The sequence below is a fragment of the Brachionichthys hirsutus genome, chromosome 6, assembly GCF_040956055.1.
Source record: "Brachionichthys hirsutus isolate HB-005 chromosome 6, CSIRO-AGI_Bhir_v1, whole genome shotgun sequence".
In the NCBI taxonomy this organism is placed as follows: domain Eukaryota; kingdom Metazoa; phylum Chordata; class Actinopteri; order Lophiiformes; family Brachionichthyidae; genus Brachionichthys; species Brachionichthys hirsutus.
The window spans coordinates 5,314,348-5,332,988 of NC_090902.1; the positions used below are offsets into that span (position 1 = coordinate 5,314,348).

The following is an 18,641-nucleotide window of genomic DNA, read 5'->3' on the forward strand; positions in this document are numbered from 1 at the left end:
CTGCAGTCTAGTTTCTTTGCAGCAAGTTAAAAACGAGGCGAACAGAGTATTGTTCCAACACTTTATTGTTTAAACAGTTTGAACATTAGATATATTTACAGTACATATTTTATTTGTGGGCAGGGCGTTGTTAGATTTTTAAATCTTCCAGAGAAATATGCATATTCACAAAGTTGCCCCAGCTGGGTAGACTGATTGTCAAAGTCGAGGTAAACGCAAGCTTTCCTAGCGAACCACAATAAAACTACTAAATCTCAATCTAAGGCACTCTTCTAATCCCACTGTTATGAACCATTATGAGGACTAAGAGCAGCAGGACCAGGGACGGAAGCAGAATCTAACATTTTCAATCCCCAACAAGGTGAAAGGGTGGGCACTTCTACAACACCACAGGTCTGTCTAGTAAAGCTAGCTGCTCCTTTATTAGCCATTCCTTAAACATAGTGAGCAATCTGTGACAGTGCAAAGAGTCATGTTTATCTGGTGAATAATGTGCGGAAGCTAAAAGCAGGTGGCTCCGACAGACGTGGTGAATAAGGGACGGTTTCTGGGCGCGTTACATTCATTGAGCTGAATAATCAAAGCTGACATCTAAAAGTCCCAGAAGAGATTTTTAGTAAGCGAGAAGGTAAGAAAGCCGACAAGCAACAAGGCAGAAACAGGCCCACAAACCCAGAGCTCGACGTATTCAAGCATACATAGTCAATCTAAAGGTTTTAATACTGTTGACGGACCAGACACATGAATCGTGTCATGAGTCTGGTGCTAAAGGAAAGTAGGTCCCAACCTGGATAGTCCTACCAAAACTAACCAACACGCCTTCAAACATGTGACGACACTAAAAGCAGCACCGAGAGACAAAGCGCTGAACAGGTGTGGACATGTGTCCCAAGGCTGGGACGGTGCCGCTGGCCGCCAGAACATCGGCTGATCAAGTCAAGGTGTGCTACTAGCGCTCTCTAGTGCGCATCAGGAGGAAACGCAGGGAAGGAGGCCGGGAGACGCAAATGACACCGAACGAGCCTCGTGTTCAAAGACTTTCCTACTGAAACTCGGTGTCCGCTCAAATCCAGAAGACGACGTTGGCTCAAAAGTATCCAGACATCTGAATCTGTGCACGAGCATGAATCCAGGAGAGAAGGGCCCCACCCCGAGAGAAGAAATGGGACGTACAAAGGAAATGTGCTTAGATTCATGCATCTAGATATTTCTGTATGCCGCTTTCTGGATTTGAGCGTACGCCACGTTTGAGTAGGAAATCCAGTCTTTGTACTTGAGGCCCCAGATCTGTGAAGTGAAGCATGACTAAGCAAATGGCAGATGATGACGTTGAATGAGTTTCAGAACAAACAATTTAGTATAATCACACTTAAACATTCAAATTGGGGGGGAGTTAAGGCCATGTTTGCTACAGAGAAAGAGCCAGTCAAGTAAATTTAGATGAATCATAAGCAAACCCTGGTATGCTATCCTCATCCAATGCACAAATCTATTTGTTCAATTCACAGAGCCTCCTGTGCATGAGAGAAAAAAAACACACTAAACACACATAACAATAATTACAATAACAATGGATCCAAATTAATAAATTACAACAATGCATCCCTGACAAAGACACGTCTTTAAAAAAAAACATCAAAATTGGACAAAACAGAAAGAAACCAGAGAAGAATTAAACACAAGAGGAAAAGGAAAGACACCTGAAGCAGTCGTACTGAATACAAGGACATTCCCTGAAGCGCAAGTTAATTATTTTTTACACACATTACTTAGGGATGCACGATATACACACACAGACTGAATCGAGAGAGTAGGGGAGCCTGTCAGGGAATAATTTACCTCATTGCCTAGCAACCACTTAGTGAGATGAAAAATAGAGTCAATAATATGAAAAAAAGCGCAGAGAAAAGGGTGGAGGAGGGAAAGAACGAGAGCGCTACCTAGAGGACAACCCGCATCGTGCATCCCTAACATAGTTTTGATGTGCAAACGCAGCACAAGACGCGGTCTTTCCGCTTCGCCTGGAGCTCCTCCCTCTGGAAGAAGAGCTGAAACAGGAAGAAGTCCCTCGGAACTGGCGGAGGAACTTCCCCAAGTGCAACAGTAAACGGCTTCGCAGCATCAAATCTCTTCAGAGAGGCGAGAAGAAAACGTTCATTATTATTTGGGGAATGCATCACTGAGAAAACCTGTTTATCAAAATGCTCCAAACAGACGCATCGTAACAGCCGAGCCCTCACCTGAAAGGGCTTCTATGGGTTGATGAGAGGAATGCAAGGCGTTGACGGGGGTCCCCTTGTCCTCGAAGGCGACCCTGGTCCCGTCTGAGCTCTCATCGCAGTGAATCAACACTTGGTTGCAGTCCTCGGCCTCGGTTAGGGGCCGGGTCTTGGAGTGCGCATTGAGGTCAAGGAGTTCTTCAAAACTCCACTGATTTGATTTACCGTTGAAGCCCGAGACCAGCCCCACCATGGAAGAGTCCTGCTCATTGAGGAACTCTGAGCCCTCGATGTGGCGACTCATGAGGTTTGGTCTGGAAAGGGATGTGACAGAAATAAATTCTTACAATAGGTCTCATATATAGTGATTTCTAAAGCAGCCAGGTGGACTTTTAACAGTTATATCAACATTGTGGGACAAAAAACATTTCGCATAAAACAAGCAGGGGCCATATGTCTAAAATTCTAATTGGTAAATGTTACTCCTTCGATCCAAAATGTTCAGTCGTGAAATGTTTGGAGACACACCTCTCTGCCCGCGTCTCATCCGTGCCGTTATTCTCCTTGTCGTCAGTCTCTGCTTTTCCCATCACGCCGCTGAGGGCGTCCCCTTGATCCATCCGCTCGCCAGAGAATAGACCGCACCCATCGGCGTAAGCCTCCGAAGCAGCGTCATCCACCTGGCCTGCGATAAACAGAGAGATCAGAATTGGACCGCACATTGCTAGTTAGAAAGTTACGTACAGGCCACGGAGATAAAGAAACACCCGTCCTGGCGGGCAAATCCCCGTTTCACACATGTGGCGATGCACGGCTGATATCCTGTCACCCGTGTGAAAACGAGAGAAGGAGAACGCTTACTCGTGGTGTCAGAGCCCGTCTGCTCCACGCAGTCGTCGTCGTCTTCACTGTCCGGTGAACATTTATCTTCGTCGCAATCATCTCTCTGAGGAGACGCAAGCACATCGACACACTTGCAAACATGTTTAGACATCTGGTGTAAACGAAATGGATGTGCGCTCACCCTCAAGTCATCTTGGTCGCCTTTTCTTGTTCTCTTCATTATTTCCTCAATCCTCTGAAAGAGAAAAGATGCAGCACGCTTTTATTTAATCGGATCTACGCAATAAGGAGAGAAATTAATAAAAATAAAAAATATTGTGTGGTCATGTTGGAGTTTTATCTTCAGAGACCAATAGAAAGCTTCTTGAATATGAAATTCCTCCCTTTAATCAGTCCATCTATACCAAGGGTGTGTGTAAAGAGGGCCAGATTTGGTGAGGTGAGAATGTATGGGTGCCGACCATTGTAAATTAACATGTAAATATCTATATAAATATAGGTGTAAATGCTTAGAAATCTTGTGTTGTACTTTCGAACATTAGAGGCTTCAGGAGACATACTAGATCGTGGGATGAGAGGCTTGTAGTTTTTATTTAAACAGTTATTTGCCTTATAAAAGTGTCAGCCCGTCCCGGCGGTTCTAGAGTCACAAACAAAAGGAACCGAGCTGACTCGACGTAAAGCCACTCGTTCCACAGTCGATTGTCCCACTTTGGAATAAATCTCAAAAAGCCATAGCTGAGACAGTTTATGATGACGCTGTATCGATCCGCTTCATAAAAACGGATTGCAGTGGAACTAGAAGCTGTGTCTGTTATTCCTACGTTTAAGACAGAGGCCTTGGGCCGGACTTTGGACACGCCCGATCTGTACCTTCTTCCTCTCCATTCGCTCCTGCTGGTTCTGCTGCATGATGCGGTCTCTCTCCTGGCGGACTCTCGTCGCCTCCTCTTGGAACTTGGCCTCGGCCTCCTCCCGCTCCTTCTGGAGCTCGACCTGTTTCACTGCCTCCTCTTCTGCCTGTCTCAACCGATCCTCCTCTGCTTGGAGAGCCTCTTCCTCTTCTTTCATTCTCCTCTCTTCTGCAAGCTTCTCCTCCTCCTCGAGGCGTATCAGTCGAGCCTCTTCTGCTAAACGCTCCTCTTCTACCTTTCTCAGCCTGGGATGATAAAAAAAACCACACAGCTGTTATCACGCCCAATATTCTATAATATTCTACAGAACCGTGAGCATTTCCTATATTCATACTTCTCCTCTTCCTCCTCCTGTATCCTGAGCTGCTCCTCTCTCTCCTTCTGCTCTCGCATCAGTCTGCGGTTCTCTGCCAGGATCTTGGCCGCCTCAGCAGCCGAGTTGGTGCCCACAGAAGTTCTAGAGTCTGACAGGTTAGACACGTTAGATGCTCTGTGTTATCCTGACATTCATAGGCAGCTGCTAGCTGACAGGAAGCGGCAGCAGTGGAATAGAGAATAGCACAGTTGACAGTTGTGCAACTTTGACATGATCATTTGGGACTTTTTGGAAGCTCCGAGTACAATTATTGTCTGAGGGGATAAACAAATGGCTTTGATAATGAAATGATATGAATGAATGATGCTAATCCTACATAGCATAATATTCTACATATTGTGTGTATATAATCAGATTTATATATGTATATAGAATTAAGCTCCAGCAATGTTGCAAACCAATAAACAAAACTGCTCCCTATGAAAATATTTTTATGGCAAAATCAAAAATGTAATTTGGTTGACTTATTAAAACAGTACTGTATGTATAATGAACATGTGTATATTTCTCACACTTGGCCTGCTTGCATGAAGTACTAAACCACTGCTTCACCAATTAATCATGCAGATCATGACTCTTTCCAGGAGGGGGCAGCAGCAAGAACTTTAGCTCTGTCACAGGATATGACTGCAGCTGGAACATAATAGGTCTCTTGCGCCACTGAGACTTATTGCAAATGGATAGAGCCGAATCATCGACTTATCGGAAGGTTGCTGGTTCGAACCCGGTCATTGCAGACTAGAGGTGAAAGAGACCTTGAACAAGAAGCTGAAATCCAAGTTGCTCCTCAGTCAGGCGTACTGACACCATGTCTTTATGAACAAGTATGAACATCCTGGTTACAAGAACAATGAACAGTCTTGACAGATATTGATTATGAGTACTTATAACCGGTCGGCCTTCCGGGATCATTTAGCCCGTCTGCCTGAAACACCTTTTAGAACGAGAGAGATCTATTTTCATAAAATGCACGGCAATAATTTCCTGCTCACCATCTTTGTCTTTGTTCTTGCTGGAATCAGAGGACTGTGGTGACACAGCCTGGACAGGACACAGCTCCTTAGGCTTGGAGTCTCTCTTCCGTAGGGCCGGGGGCCCGGTTGGAGTGAGAGCTGGTTTCTGGATAGGTGGAGGTTTTGCTGACGTGGGCTGGGGGGATGAGGGACGTTGTTTCTTGGCGGCGGGCGAAGATGGTCGTGTCCTGGTGTTTTGCCTTCAAAGTAGAAAGTATGAATCCATTTGTTGAGTACAACATGACTGCAGCTGCAGTAGAGAGGACCTATAGTCTTACTTGGCAGCTGATGGGGAGGGGGTCCTCTTTGGGACTGGACTTGGAGCCGGAGATGGTGAACGGTTACGTCCCAGGTTAGGAGACGGGGAAAGGGGACGCTGCCCTCCGGTTGACTTTATCAGTTTGTCCTTCTGTGATTCCACAAAGAAGGGATAGAAGGGGAGATTAAATTGCTTTCCATCACTGGCCTGAAAAGGATCATTTAAAAAGCTTACATTTTACCAAACATAAGATGTCCATGTTCATTTCAATATATTTGCATCACAAGCAAAACGTTTCGGGGCCTTTAGGTCAGCCAGTAGAGCGTGCCCGACTGATCCATCGCATCACTGTGCATGCTGCTTTGCTTGCCCTGATCCGTCTGATGAGGCCACTGTGGTTCCCTTTGTCTTACGCTATGACAATGTCTTCACAGAACAGTCGACAACGGGCAGGTTTTGTATGCGAGGCAGCCAAAGGAAGAGCAACAACCGAGACGTCACCAAGCGAGGCCGAAATTCAGATTCATTATTCTGAGTGACACGCAAAGGTTGAACAGCAGCTGGAGGAAGGTCATTTCTCTATGGTTATCTTCCTGCAGCAGCATTTTGACAGGCAAATGTAGCCAGATAGGAGCCCCCCCCCCCTCCTATGAATACTATAACAAGCCAAGAGGCATACCCCGGGACTCAGCATTAGCCAATAATCATCTCCAGCTACTTCATGCGCTGCAGTTTTCTACGGATAAATGCGCCGTGCATAAGACATGCTGCGATTATTTAATGAAGATAGAGAACAGTAGCTTAAGGAGAAGGGAACGGGGAGGAGCGGGGAGGGAAGCTGCAGACAGTGTATGTAGAGGTGTGTTCTTACCAGAGACGGATCGAGGGCTCTGTCGGCAGACATTGATGTGGTCATGCCGCTCTTCTGCCGGTCAATGCTGCGGCTGCGCACAGGTCCACGTGCCGGATGCAGGGGATTGGCAGAGGCTGAACGAGGACACAGGTGACACTCTGGTAAAGCACAAATTCATAGAAGTGCCGGGGGGGGGGGGGGGGGGCGGGGGGGAGCAGAGCCAGCAGGAGGCGGGATAAGCAGCCAAGTTGGGCAGCAAAGAGCAAATGGATGGAAAATAACGTGTCGGCAAAGAGAGAAGGAAAGGACGACCGGAAGAGAGAGAGAGAGAGAGAGAGAGAAGAGGAGGGCAGATGAGAGTGGAAAGAAATGCAGGAGTAGATATTCATAAAGGGACAAGAGCACACAAACAAAAGTGAACTGTTAGATATTGCAAACCACCATTTGATTTGTAAAGCTTTGATTAGGCAGAGCATGAACAAAAATCTAAATCCAGCTGGGGAGACTAGAGAGTAGACAAAACCGACCACCAACACAGACACGTCACAAACAGGTTTATATCAGTATGAACGATCCATGAAAAATGAATGTTTCCAAACCAAATAGTAACCGTAATGAACGCTTAATGCGTTTTCACGACCGCACCTCATCTGGTCCTTCAGTTGTACGTAAAGAGGAACAAATGATCTGTAATGGATGGACAGCTCAGCTAAAACCAATAAAGCTGGAATGACTGGTTGAAAGGTCCCAGCATTAGCACAACATTTAAGAGTAGCCTATCCCTGGTTAGGACAGTAAGTACTGTTGAACACTGGCTATGAGCATGCTGCGTCAATAGAGGGATTAGCTACGATAATCCCAAATCTTTGAGAACTCTTTAATCACAAATGTACTGCGATTTATTCTGACTGCACACCAAGCAGGTGCTTTGTGATTAATATGAAACGCACCCTGCCACCAGCTTCCAGTGCTGCTGCTAATACGAATGTGTCACGTTGCTACTGTAGCTATACATAGCAGGAACTCGATAGCCGCTAATGGATTTGTAATGGTTGGTCAACAAACAATCCGAAACCAAAACAGGGAATGCAGCTGCAGCATCAGGGAGAGCCAGAGCTTTCTGATTGGTGTTGCAATATGTAATGCAAGCAATTCCAATTTCAGTACCGTAATTCCCGGTGTACAAGCCGCTACTTTTTTCCAATATTTTGAACCTTGCGGTTTATGCAACGACGCGGCAAATTTACGTATATTTTCCCACTTTCTTTACGAGCCGTGTTTCGTTAAAGCCTATTTATTTTCGTTACAAAATTAACGTCCGCCCGCCCGGAGGGAAAGCCCCGCTTGCGCGGAGCTGGGGAGATCCGCCAGAAGGGCCCGGCGCTCGTCCAGAGTCCCCGCCGCCTGTCCGCCATCCGCTACGCGGCGTCGGACGCGCCGCGTAGCGGGGAAGGAACCCACCCCCTCGACCTCCCGGGCATCCCCACCCCTGCCGCACCACGCTCCCGCGGACGGAGGATGAGGGGCACGGGGGCAAGGGGGACGGGGACACCCCGCCAGGCGCGCGCGCGCGCCGCGCAGCCTCCGACGGGCGGAGAGGGGAGGGCGACGGGGCGACTGCTCCCCCAGCCGCGGCTCGAGCCCAGCCCCGCTTCGCACCCCAGCCCGACCGACCCAGCCCTTAGAGCCAATCCTTATCCCGAAGTTACGGATCTGATTTGCCGACTTCCCTTATTCTAACATGCCAGAGGCTGTTCACCTTGGAGACCTGCTGCGGATATCGTTACGAGCCGTGTTCCGTTAAATATCATTTGTCTCAATGCACTTGCGGCTTACGAATATGTGCGGCTTATTTTAGTACAAAATATATATATTTTTTAATTCAGTGGGTGCGGCTTTTTCACAGGTGCGCATAATAGTTCAGCAATTACGGTAATAAAATAATCTATAAAAATATTCCAAATAAATATAGCCTAGTTTAAATTAAAAAAAGTACATTTTTATCCAATGGGATAATATCATGAGAGCTCCAGAGGAAATTATACCAGACCGTCAGTCAAAATTTAGTGCTAGAATGGGAATTGAATTCTGAAATCCCCTATATCCAATTGAAATACCGGTAAGAGCAATTAAAATTGTGTCTATTGGGGCCTTAGGTAGTCGGAACAAATCACTAGAGCAGTCTGATTCTCGCCTAACAAGAACCAACAGGTAAGCAGCTTAGAACAAATCTCCATCCAGCAGTCAGTCCAAAGTGTGCCAAATCTTAAAGTGCATGCGAGCTTGTGAGAGTCACACATTTATCAAGTAACTGTGCGCTCTCACATGAGCGTACTTTGCTCCAAATAACTATACATACATAACATAAAGAGCTGATGGCTACAATAGTGGCTTTTAAACTAGAGAAGCTGTGCAGCAAGGATCGGGCTGAACTCAGCTACAGCGAAGTGATGCTGGGAGCCAAAAAGATTAAGAGGAGGAGGATCAGGGTCTCCGTGTTTCCATCCCTCCTCTCAGTCAGGATCTCCTAAGGGGAGGTTACCTGGAGCATCTTTTCCTTCAGCTGACAGGGTGGCTGCACTCTTGCTCCTAGCTAGTGACGCCTGGGTGGGGGTGAGCAGGCGACTAAGGAACCCTCCGTCCGTGGTGCCGGCTGGTGGCCTGCGAGCTACTTGGCCGAAAATAATTCACCCAAAAATAACAGGAGAAAGAGCCCAAGAGGGAAAGAGTGGATGAGAATGGGGGATAGAGGGTGAGCAATCAAGTTTAGAAAGGCCACCATGTGATTTAACCATAAGCAGAGAATCAACATCAATCAACAAAGGATCATACATAGAGCACCTTAACCACTGTCTTTAACTGTTAACGTTCAGCAACAATCAAATGAGGCTGGCAGTAAAAGACAGTGGAAAAGGTATTAAAGCAAACGGTGAGGTCAGATCAGCGGATTCTTGTGGGAGAGGACATTTATTGATGAGAGAAAAAAGTGATTTTAACGACAACAGAGGAATGCAATTGTGTAGGGAGGTGAAAAGTCGAATCAAAGGGATAAGGTAAGAGGTCTTTGGCTCCTGCTGCACAAACCTTAAATAAATAAAGACGACGCTAAATTTAATTAAACTATGGAGGATGCCGAAAAAGGTCAGGAGAGAACAAATCTTCTTACACAAGTGGGGAGACCTTAATTTCCACAGCGGAACCAAAGAACTGCTACCATGTAGGAAGAATGAGCGGTTGCACAGTCACATCATTCTGTCAACCTGAGACAGAAAGAATAAATTGTGCCAGAAGAATAAGATTTGATGCTTGATTTTGTAATAAGGCTGTAAATGTTAGCTTTTTAAATATTAAAAGGAGAGTACCGAGTCCTGTTTCCCTCTGGAGTCCCCAACAGAGGACATTCTAGACAGTGGACTTGTGTGTTAGCAGTGCTAGTACGATAGCAGCGCGTACTGCGCCACAGGCAGGCACGGTGATTAGAAATGTGAATAATTAGTCTTTGAGAAAAGGAGTCCAAGTTTTGGGACATGCGAGGATGTTTCTTGTTTTTACAACTCCTCTGCACAAAGGATGGCTCTAGGATAAACAAAGCACCGGAGGTTAAGGGGAACACAGAGAGAGCAATCGGCCTCGGCGATAATTAAGAGGGGATGGCACCGGCACGAACCACACTGAAGACTTAAATCCTGAGATGGGACATCTGGGAGGGAGGAAACAATCAACACTTTGTTACGATGAAACTACAAAGTAAGTGAGGACACGGCACGTGCCAAAACCATCCCCGGATCGACACTCAAAGAAAGTGAAAGGTTAAAATGAGCTGACGGGAACTGGCACCGGCATGTTAGAGAGGTTATGGCACGCAAAGAACAAGCACAGTGTTCCCGATTGATAACAGCTAGGATAGCGTCTGCCTTTGCATACTTCAGCAGCCAGCGAGGGGATGAGGTATCAGTATTTCATACCAGAAGAGTTAGTGCTGAGCTTTTTAAAAGAGCAGAAATAGGAATTTTAGCAAGGTGCTAGCATCAAAGCTCCACGCTTGTTATCCAACAAGGGAAGCCTGAGCAATGACATGGGAGCATGAGAAATGATGACTGTTCATGCTTAGACACCTTGATCATCCGGAGTCCCCTTATCAGGCTTGGGAGGGCTTTGTGTCTTATCCACACTTACTCGTGTGAGGGAGGAACTTCTCGTCTTCATGGAACGGCCTATGGATACGAGAGTGGGGTTACAGCCAATCGGGCAGTGGGAGGAGGTCAACAAGGAACCTCCCGAGACAGCGGAACTGGAATTGAATCGTTTTTCTGTGTCTGGGGGGGGTTTGGAGAGTCCTTGTTATGAAAGCATAGTGTGGGATGAAGGAGATCTTTTGCACCTGTGTGTTCCGCTTGAAGCTTTTTGCCGTCTTCCTTACTGGCCTGAGCAGCATTGCTATTGCTAGGCAACCGGTTACAAGATGAACTCCTCAGCTTAACCCCTGAGAGACAACGATAAAACGCTCAGAGGTTGAAATTTACACAGCGCTCTAATCTGATTGGTACAATATTTGTTTTGTTTTGTTTTTTGAATAGAGTCATAAGCCTGCCAACGGAAGAGCATAAATATTAAACAAGTTGATGTATCTCAGACGTAATAGATCCGGGCAGGCAGTTGAAACTGTGGAGAAAAATGCATCATCTTATTTTTAATGTTTAATTTATTGTAAATCAAGAAATTGTGAATCACAACTGGGTGGTGAGCAGATCTAGCATGCCGTGCTAATATAGTCCGACAGAGAAAGCAATTTTTCCAAGCGTGTCTGTACTCCAATGAGCCTGCGTGTAAACTACTGGATATGGAGGTCACGGGGTCAGAGGTCACTGCGGATTGAAGAGTCGGTAATGAAACTGGGTTTGTTGGAGATAACCTGCAGTTTATCACAAGTCATCACTAAAAAACATCCACCTGTCCTACAAGAGATGGTCAGAAACATAATGTGTGTGTTAAGACACAGCACTGGAAAGTGGGGAGGGAGGGGGAGGAGGAAGGACTAAATGAGGAAGGTGGGGAGGAAGGAGAGGAGACCTACTCTTGTCGGGAGTGAGGGTTGCAGAGGAGGAGGAGAGGCGCTTGCTGAAGCCAGCCTCTGACGGCTGTTTCAGGTTCGTTGTGGACGTGGAGCGCTTTTCCACTAGGAGGGAGAAGGACAGACAAACAAGGAAGGCGGGGTTTACATTGATATATGCTGCACCCTGATGCATACAATATGCAGTATGGACTTGATGATAAATATCATGCTTTACATGAGTGTACGTTCTGTAACAAATACATTTTTTTTTTTTTATTGTGGTTAAGAAACAACAGATGCACGTGTTTGACCATTCCAAAGAAAAGCGCATCGACAACATTTACGCGTCAGAGACTCCCGGTGATTTTAGTTCCGTGTCCCACGCCAAGCCACCAACGACACCTACAAGTGCTCGAAGTGTCAGTGAGAAAACCAAAAGCTTCACTTCCCGCTATTATTCTAGTAAAAGACGCATTCATAAAACAGGCGGTTAGTGGGATAGACTGCAGGTGAGGGGTTGGTAGGAAAGGGGGGGGGGGGGGGAAGCTATGTGGAGTGCCAGTGCCAGTCCATGCTGTGTTGCTACAACGGTGAGCAAATTATCAACAAACAAAACCTTGTCCACTCCTTGGTGGCTTTTCTGGTGACGCAGGGGAGATAACTATTGCTAGTGGAGATGAAGCGCTGGCATCAGAGTCTCCTGTGGGAATACACACACCTCTCAGACACGAGCCATAAAACACAACGTGCTGAATCCCATCCTTCAAACAGGAGACAAGAGGAGAGCGCAGCCCGACTGAGAACCATGAGACACGACCCCGAAGCATCAAAGATTGTGCAGCTTGTAATTAGGTTTATGTAGAAACTGAACAAGCACCTTTAAATGAGGGTCCGGTCTACAGAGTTATCTGCTCTTCCTGTTTTAAACCTTGCATCAGCGGCGTCTCGACACAAACGGCTGACGGTAATCAGTTAATGAGAAGTAGCAGTGACAAACACAACAAATCGGGGACCGAATTTGATGATTCGGCCACTTTACTCTCTGTTATACCGGTAGTGATTTTAAAAAAGGTAAGAAATTGTGATTCAATTCACAATTTTTAATGTGATGAATAGATGCTACTGCGTCTGTGGCGCACGTCCTCAGACTGGACCGGACCCAAGTGTTACACGTATCAATATCAGACGTGTCATGTGACATCATCATCAGCTGCAGGGGGGAATCACAGCTTAAAACTCTTTCCCAAATATTTAATCCACAACAGTCCAATTTCAGCGATCAAACAAGATCGCACTGCGCCAAGTGGCGTGCTGAGAGTCGACCTAAGCAGAACGAGATAAGGGGGGGGGGGGGGGGGTTCATGTGGAGAAAGACTTCTACCTGTTCGTCCGTCTGACTCTGACAGCCCCCCCCAGGACCATCTTTTCTGCCTCTGCTCCACTCGCCGACTACGCTCCAGCGTCCGCCGCATCACCGCCTCAAAATGCTCCTGCGAAGGATCAAGGCAGACACACAAACCCCCCCCCAATCATTTATAGTAGAGCAGAGAAGACTGCTCTACTGACAGAAAATGAATGAATAGCTTAAATATTCCTTCTTTCTTGCATTTTTAAACATATAATGGAAACACAACGAAACCACGGCTCCTAAGTTCACTGTATTATTTTAGTGACAAGCGTCAAATCAACTGAGGGGGGAAAAAAACCCCGCTCTCAAGCCGCACCAACCTTTTCCTCCTCCTTTTTCTGTTTCCTCTTCCCCTCTGCAGCCAATCGTTTCTGTTCCTCCTTTCTTCGCTGCTCCTCAACCTTTTTCTGACGTTCTTCCATTTGACGCTCCACTTGCAGCTTGGCCTTGCGCTCCCGTTCCATGATCTGAGACTCCCGTAAAGCTGAATGCACGCATACAGAATGTGAGCATGCATGGATAGCAAATGCATCCTATAATACAGGGACCCCCCCCCAACCACCGGGTACCGGTACGTGAGGTATTTCGTACCGTGTCTTAATAAATTTGTTTTTTTAAAACAATTTCCGCTCTATTATTATTAGAGTCTGACAAGTGTTTCGTTTTCAAAAATGACCGGATTTATAATTTTTTGGTACCAAAATAGCACTTTCCCGTTCTAAAACAATAAATACATTGAGTTCTATCTTTGTATTTAAGAAAGGAATTTCAAGTGCAGTTAGGATGGTTAGAGCAGGATTCAGCTAAGACGCTTTCACACTGAAACCGGGTTCACCATCTTACCGTGTTGTTTGTCTGCCTCTTCTCGCCTCTCCTTTGCCACCCGCAGCCGGTCGTCTATTCTAAGTGTGGCACCATCAATGACTATAACCATAACACGTACATGTTGTTAAAATGCAAGCTTTGTGAAGCAAAACATTGAGACAGCAACTTAATAATAAGTGTCACAAATGCTTTGTGTCAGGTAGGCAGATGTACGCATGTGACTGTCATTAATGAGCTTTAAACTGTTACGGTGATAAGATGACGACTGGGATTTACCTACAGTGGTTCAGATTACAGAGGAGAGGAGTGACGGGGCAGTATCTGTGCTAAGCCGTGTTGTGGTTTACCTGGCTTACACCCCTGAGGTTTATCTGCTGTGCTGTTTGTAGGACCGGGACCGTTCTCTGCCAGGCTGCGGCGCTCCTCGGCTTGTGCCTGTGCAGCTGCAGCTGGACGCAAGACAACACAAGACTTAGACTCAGATCATTTAATTCCTATCAAAATATGTGCCTCATATAACAGGTAAGAAACACTGGAGATTAGGTCATTAAAATCTAGCTGGAATCAGCAGTTTATGTTCTGGTTTGTTTGTTCAACATGTGAATTCCAGTTCTACAAATCTCCAACGACTCTGAAGCTACGGAACAATCCAGCTATTCAGGGAAAGGCATAATGCCCAAGTCGTAGTCAACCCCGTCATCGGCCAGACGTCACGTTCTCTGACAAGCTGAGAGGACTGGGACGCCGAGCTTCAGAGTACACAGTGATGCACATTTTAAAAACACGGCCACCCCCCTAAAATATAACTAATCAGTCAAATCGGAATAGGAAAGAAAAGAAAGAACAAAAGCTTTAATTGTTGCAATTGCTATTTGAATGCTGTACACAACAAAATAATATCTTCACCCAAAACAGACAACAAAGAAATGACATTTTCATTAATCTTGTAATGAATATCTTGTAACTACACACAAATCATCCTGAGTGTGTAGAAAACCCTATAGGATGGGGAAGAGAGAAGTCCAGAATTTGCGGGGGGGGGGGGGGGGGGGGTTACAGACATGTCTTATGTTAGCAAATCAACCCCTCAGCTGGGGTCAGTGGTACTTTCTTCACCCAAAACCATTCACAGGACAATCATGGTTAGGAGCTACAAGGGGCGGAAGGAAGGAAGCAGCGAGATGAGTCCTAGCATCAGCCGTTTCTCTGGCATTTTTCTCTCAGAGTACTGTATATTCAGCATTACAGAACTGCTGACATAAAGGCAGAACGACTATCAGTCACGGGATATTCACATTATTGATAAAAACTATCAGATCTGAAAGCTCCTCAGTCTCTATTCCTAACAGAAATATTACTATTGCAATAAACATGAGATTAAGTTTACGTAATGTACAACTAGCCCTTTAAAAGCAAGATTGTTTCTCACCTAATACATTGCTTTCCCAATATATGAGTAACTACGTTTATTAGTGTATTCTTTCGAATACCCCCCCCCCCCCCCCCCCTTCCAAGATTAATACAAGTATTTTACCATTTTCACCACAAAATGAACATGAGCAACAATCACACAAAAGAGCATGTGGTCATCTGACCCTTGTTAATCAGATGAAGTAGGATTTGTGAGGATGCACACAGAGTGCTTTAAAAAAAAAGGGGGGGGGGGGGGGTGCAGGGAGTATGTAGGATCCGTCACATACTGTTAGACACGAAACATTACGGACATATAAGGGTTGAAAACAAATTATGTACGTTTATGTGCATTACTGCCAGACAGGATCGCTTTTTATGGTCAGGGTAAAATACATTCCAGACTTCCCATCTAAATTCCATTCATAAAATGAGAACTACTACTTCTAACAGGACTAATGCCACCGATTACAACAACGTTTTCTACTTCAGGCAGAGCGTGAATTCACAGGAAGCAATTCTTTCATGTCTCGGGCTTGCAACATACAGCACATTCAGCCTGTGACTGTAACAACGCTGACACGGCATCTCAATGCTAGTGTCCCTCCAGATACGGTAGCAGTTAAGAACACAAAGGAGACTAATGACACAGTACAATCAGCATCTCCTCATTACACTCCAAGTCACCTGTTAAATTGATCAAATGCTAATAGTCCAAATAAAGATTTGAGGCATATCTAAAAACATTCCACAGTCGGGAAGAGGATTAGGACTAAGTCCCACCCACAGCCTACGGTGCTCCTTTAAGTAGCTTGCTGCACGCTCAGAGGAAGTGTCTGCACTATATAATGAAAGGGTGAACAACTATTTACTGGTAGTATGTACAAGAAGTAGGACTTTTTAACTCCAAACAAACAAACACTAGTATTAGGAGTTTAAAGCCACACGAACAAATGATAATTAGCTGCTACTAAAGGTTGATAACTTCAGATCTGTAGTTTAAGTATAAATGAGAGAAGGAAAGGATAATATGTAAATCTATGTAGGATTTAATGACATCAAATCATGCAGATCTAAGCACACACACACACACACACACACACACACACACACACACACACACAGAAGAAATGGAACGTTTTAAAATGTAAATCCTTCCAAATGGCAGCTCCCCCATTTAAATACAATTGTTTGTTTGGAGGCAAGTCTTGCTTGATCCAGTGTAGCAAAACTTTATTGTACTACCGGAACAAACTTAAGCATCAACAATGCTCACTCCGTACATAACCTGGGGATTCAAGACGGGCCCCACGTAAAAATGGAATCAATCATTTCCACTGGATTTCCATCAATAAGTAACAAATGACAGAACGCATGACTGTTGCGGTATTGGGTTCCATATATTATGATCAATAATGCTACATTCTAGGAACTACTTCTCACTCACAAATACACTGTTCAACAACTTGTGGCAAGTATGGAACAACAACACACTAACTGAACCCTAAATCAAACTGACTGTCTCAGAAACACGGCTGTGTATTCACTGCTAAACCATGAATGTGGATGGGACATATGTCGTAGAACAGCAAAGTCGCAGCACAACAGATCTGAGACTGGTTCAAATCAAAGCACTCTGGAATATTTCTCATGCTTCCACTTCTACCATAGCAGTTTTGCCGAGCCAGGATCAGGATCAGGATCAGGATCAGAATCGGAATAACCTTGCAGTGTAACTTGCATTGGTGTGATCTCCCTTCGTAACAGCACGGCAACAGTTTCTCCTTGCTGACATTCTTGTGGGAAAAGCACTGGAGCCACATTCTGAACATTATTTTATTACTGACAGTTTTCTGCCCCGACCGACAGCCAGGAGAGCCAACATCCATGACGCGGACATTTCACATCGCTCTAACTTTTGAGAATATTCTTCTCTAAAACCACAGAACTGGGTGGATGTAAATTCCAAATTGGAAATACTCAAGGGAAATGAAAGGAGAAGACGATTATCCTTAAATATATGCGGCGCGGCGGCAGCCAGGAGTAGAGCACGTCTACACCCACATCGAGTATGCAGAAAACTTCCTCTTACATTAAAAAGCTCTCAGCAAATCACAACAAATCCTGCATTCATGCCGAGAGAAGCAGACGCAGCAACCACCCATGTGTCTGCAGGGTCAGCTGAGGTGCAGATGACAGAGGGCCCTGTTGTGTGATTTTGCTGCTGCAGTTTTCCAGGAAAAGAAAGTCCTATTCGAAATTGGAATGCGCTTTACACTTAAGATAAATGATTAGGAAAAAGGGGGATGCTAATTAATCTGAAAAACCTTTAACACTTCAAGAGGTGTCCAAGATCAGGCAGCGTTGTTCTGTTATGAGATCAGAGCATCCCTGGAGGGGATAGCATAGCAGCATCGTCATGGCAATCCTATCCAGAGTGATGGGCGATGCTATTCAAGCTACTGAATGTCAGACAGGTCACAAAAAAAAAGTTAGCTTCATTTACACACAACGTCCAGAGTTTGTCCAGCTGGCCTAATCGATTCTCCATAAACGACTCGTTTCACATGGCTCCGTTTAAAGAACAGAAAGGTAAGGCTAATGCTAACGCTCCTTGTCTGCTAGCCAGAGAAGAAGCGCTAGCGTTTCAGTCACGATAGAAGTCGTGATACGTCAGAACGGCTTCCAGGCTTCAGGATGTAACTTAGACGAATAGCTAGCATTGACTGCAGCTACTTTACGTGAGGTAGCTAAACCCGCTCGTTTATGTTAGCTTAGTGTGAAATGTACAAGAACCGCTTTCGGTCCTGGGGGATACATTTAAACACAATGTAGACCGACTTGATGCGGGAAGTCGCGGATTTTCCCGCATCCATTGTCAGCGAGCTAGCTAACGCTAACGTTACTAGCTAGCGAACCTTCCCGCGTTTCAACATGTTCAAATAAGTAGCTGCCAGAAAACAATACTACAATGAAAGACACGATAGGTTCAAAAGATAAGAAAAGCTGTTCTCACCCATTTGGACTCGCAAGCTTTTAAGAGTCGTAGCGCCCTCCGCCATTTCTATGAAGTTTTGCTTCTGTGTTTTCTCGGGCAGGGGCGCGTAACACATCACAGCCGGTCTAGCACCCGGACACACCGCGGGGACGTGGACGTCCAAGAGAAAGTGAAAACTGTGAGGTGCCACTCTGGCACATTTTCGCAAAACGAAAACAGCATGGTTTGTGGAGGGACGACGAACTTCATTATCTGTCGACAACAGTAATCATGGAATGTTTTATCCTCGCGAACATTCAAGCAACATTAAAATATAATCTTAAACTTGGACAATCAAGGTAAATTCGGGGGTTGAAATATGTGAGTTTCAACATGAAATTTCTTTAGGGGATGAAATCCTGTATGAAACCATCAATTTTAAATGTTTAACTAAAATGTACACCCGTCAAGTTATGTGGTTTTCATAATAA

The 18,641-nt window shown here is 45.4% G+C and overlaps 1 protein-coding gene across 1 annotated transcript; it reads right to left on the reverse strand.

Annotated features, from left to right (window-relative positions):
* Positions 1 to 2,075: 2,075 nt before the first annotated feature.
* map7d3 (MAP7 domain containing 3) lies at positions 2,076 to 18,235 on the reverse strand. Its single transcript, XM_068740536.1, has 20 exons — positions 18,190 to 18,235; positions 14,111 to 14,212; positions 13,782 to 13,862; positions 13,259 to 13,422; positions 12,912 to 13,020; positions 12,147 to 12,230; positions 11,552 to 11,653; positions 10,859 to 10,960; positions 10,593 to 10,691; positions 9,020 to 9,148; positions 6,496 to 6,611; positions 5,644 to 5,774; positions 5,345 to 5,565; positions 4,311 to 4,440; positions 3,936 to 4,221; positions 3,244 to 3,297; positions 3,081 to 3,165; positions 2,748 to 2,904; positions 2,241 to 2,533; positions 2,076 to 2,129 (listed from the first exon to the last, which is right to left on the reverse strand). Exons 1-20 carry the CDS (start codon positions 18,233 to 18,235, stop codon positions 2,122 to 2,124), a joined length of 2,499 nt encoding a protein of 832 aa, XP_068596637.1. The 3' UTR covers positions 2,076 to 2,121.
* Between the last annotated feature and the right edge of the window lie 406 nt (positions 18,236 to 18,641).

Bases quoted from the DNA above. Each gene is read 5' to 3' on its own strand.
- map7d3 (XM_068740536.1), bottom strand. From the start codon at position 18,235: ATGGCGGAGGGCGCTACGACTCTTAAAAGCTTGCGAGTCCAAATGG. The intron at 14,213-18,189 runs GTGAGAACAGCT...TCTTGCGTCCAG, and splicing joins AAGCTTGCGAGTCCAAATGG to CTGCAGCTGCACAGGCACAA. The intron at 5,775-6,495 runs GTAAGAACACAC...GTGGAATCACAG, and splicing joins GAGCCCTCGATCCGTCTCTG to AAGGACAAACTGATAAAGTC.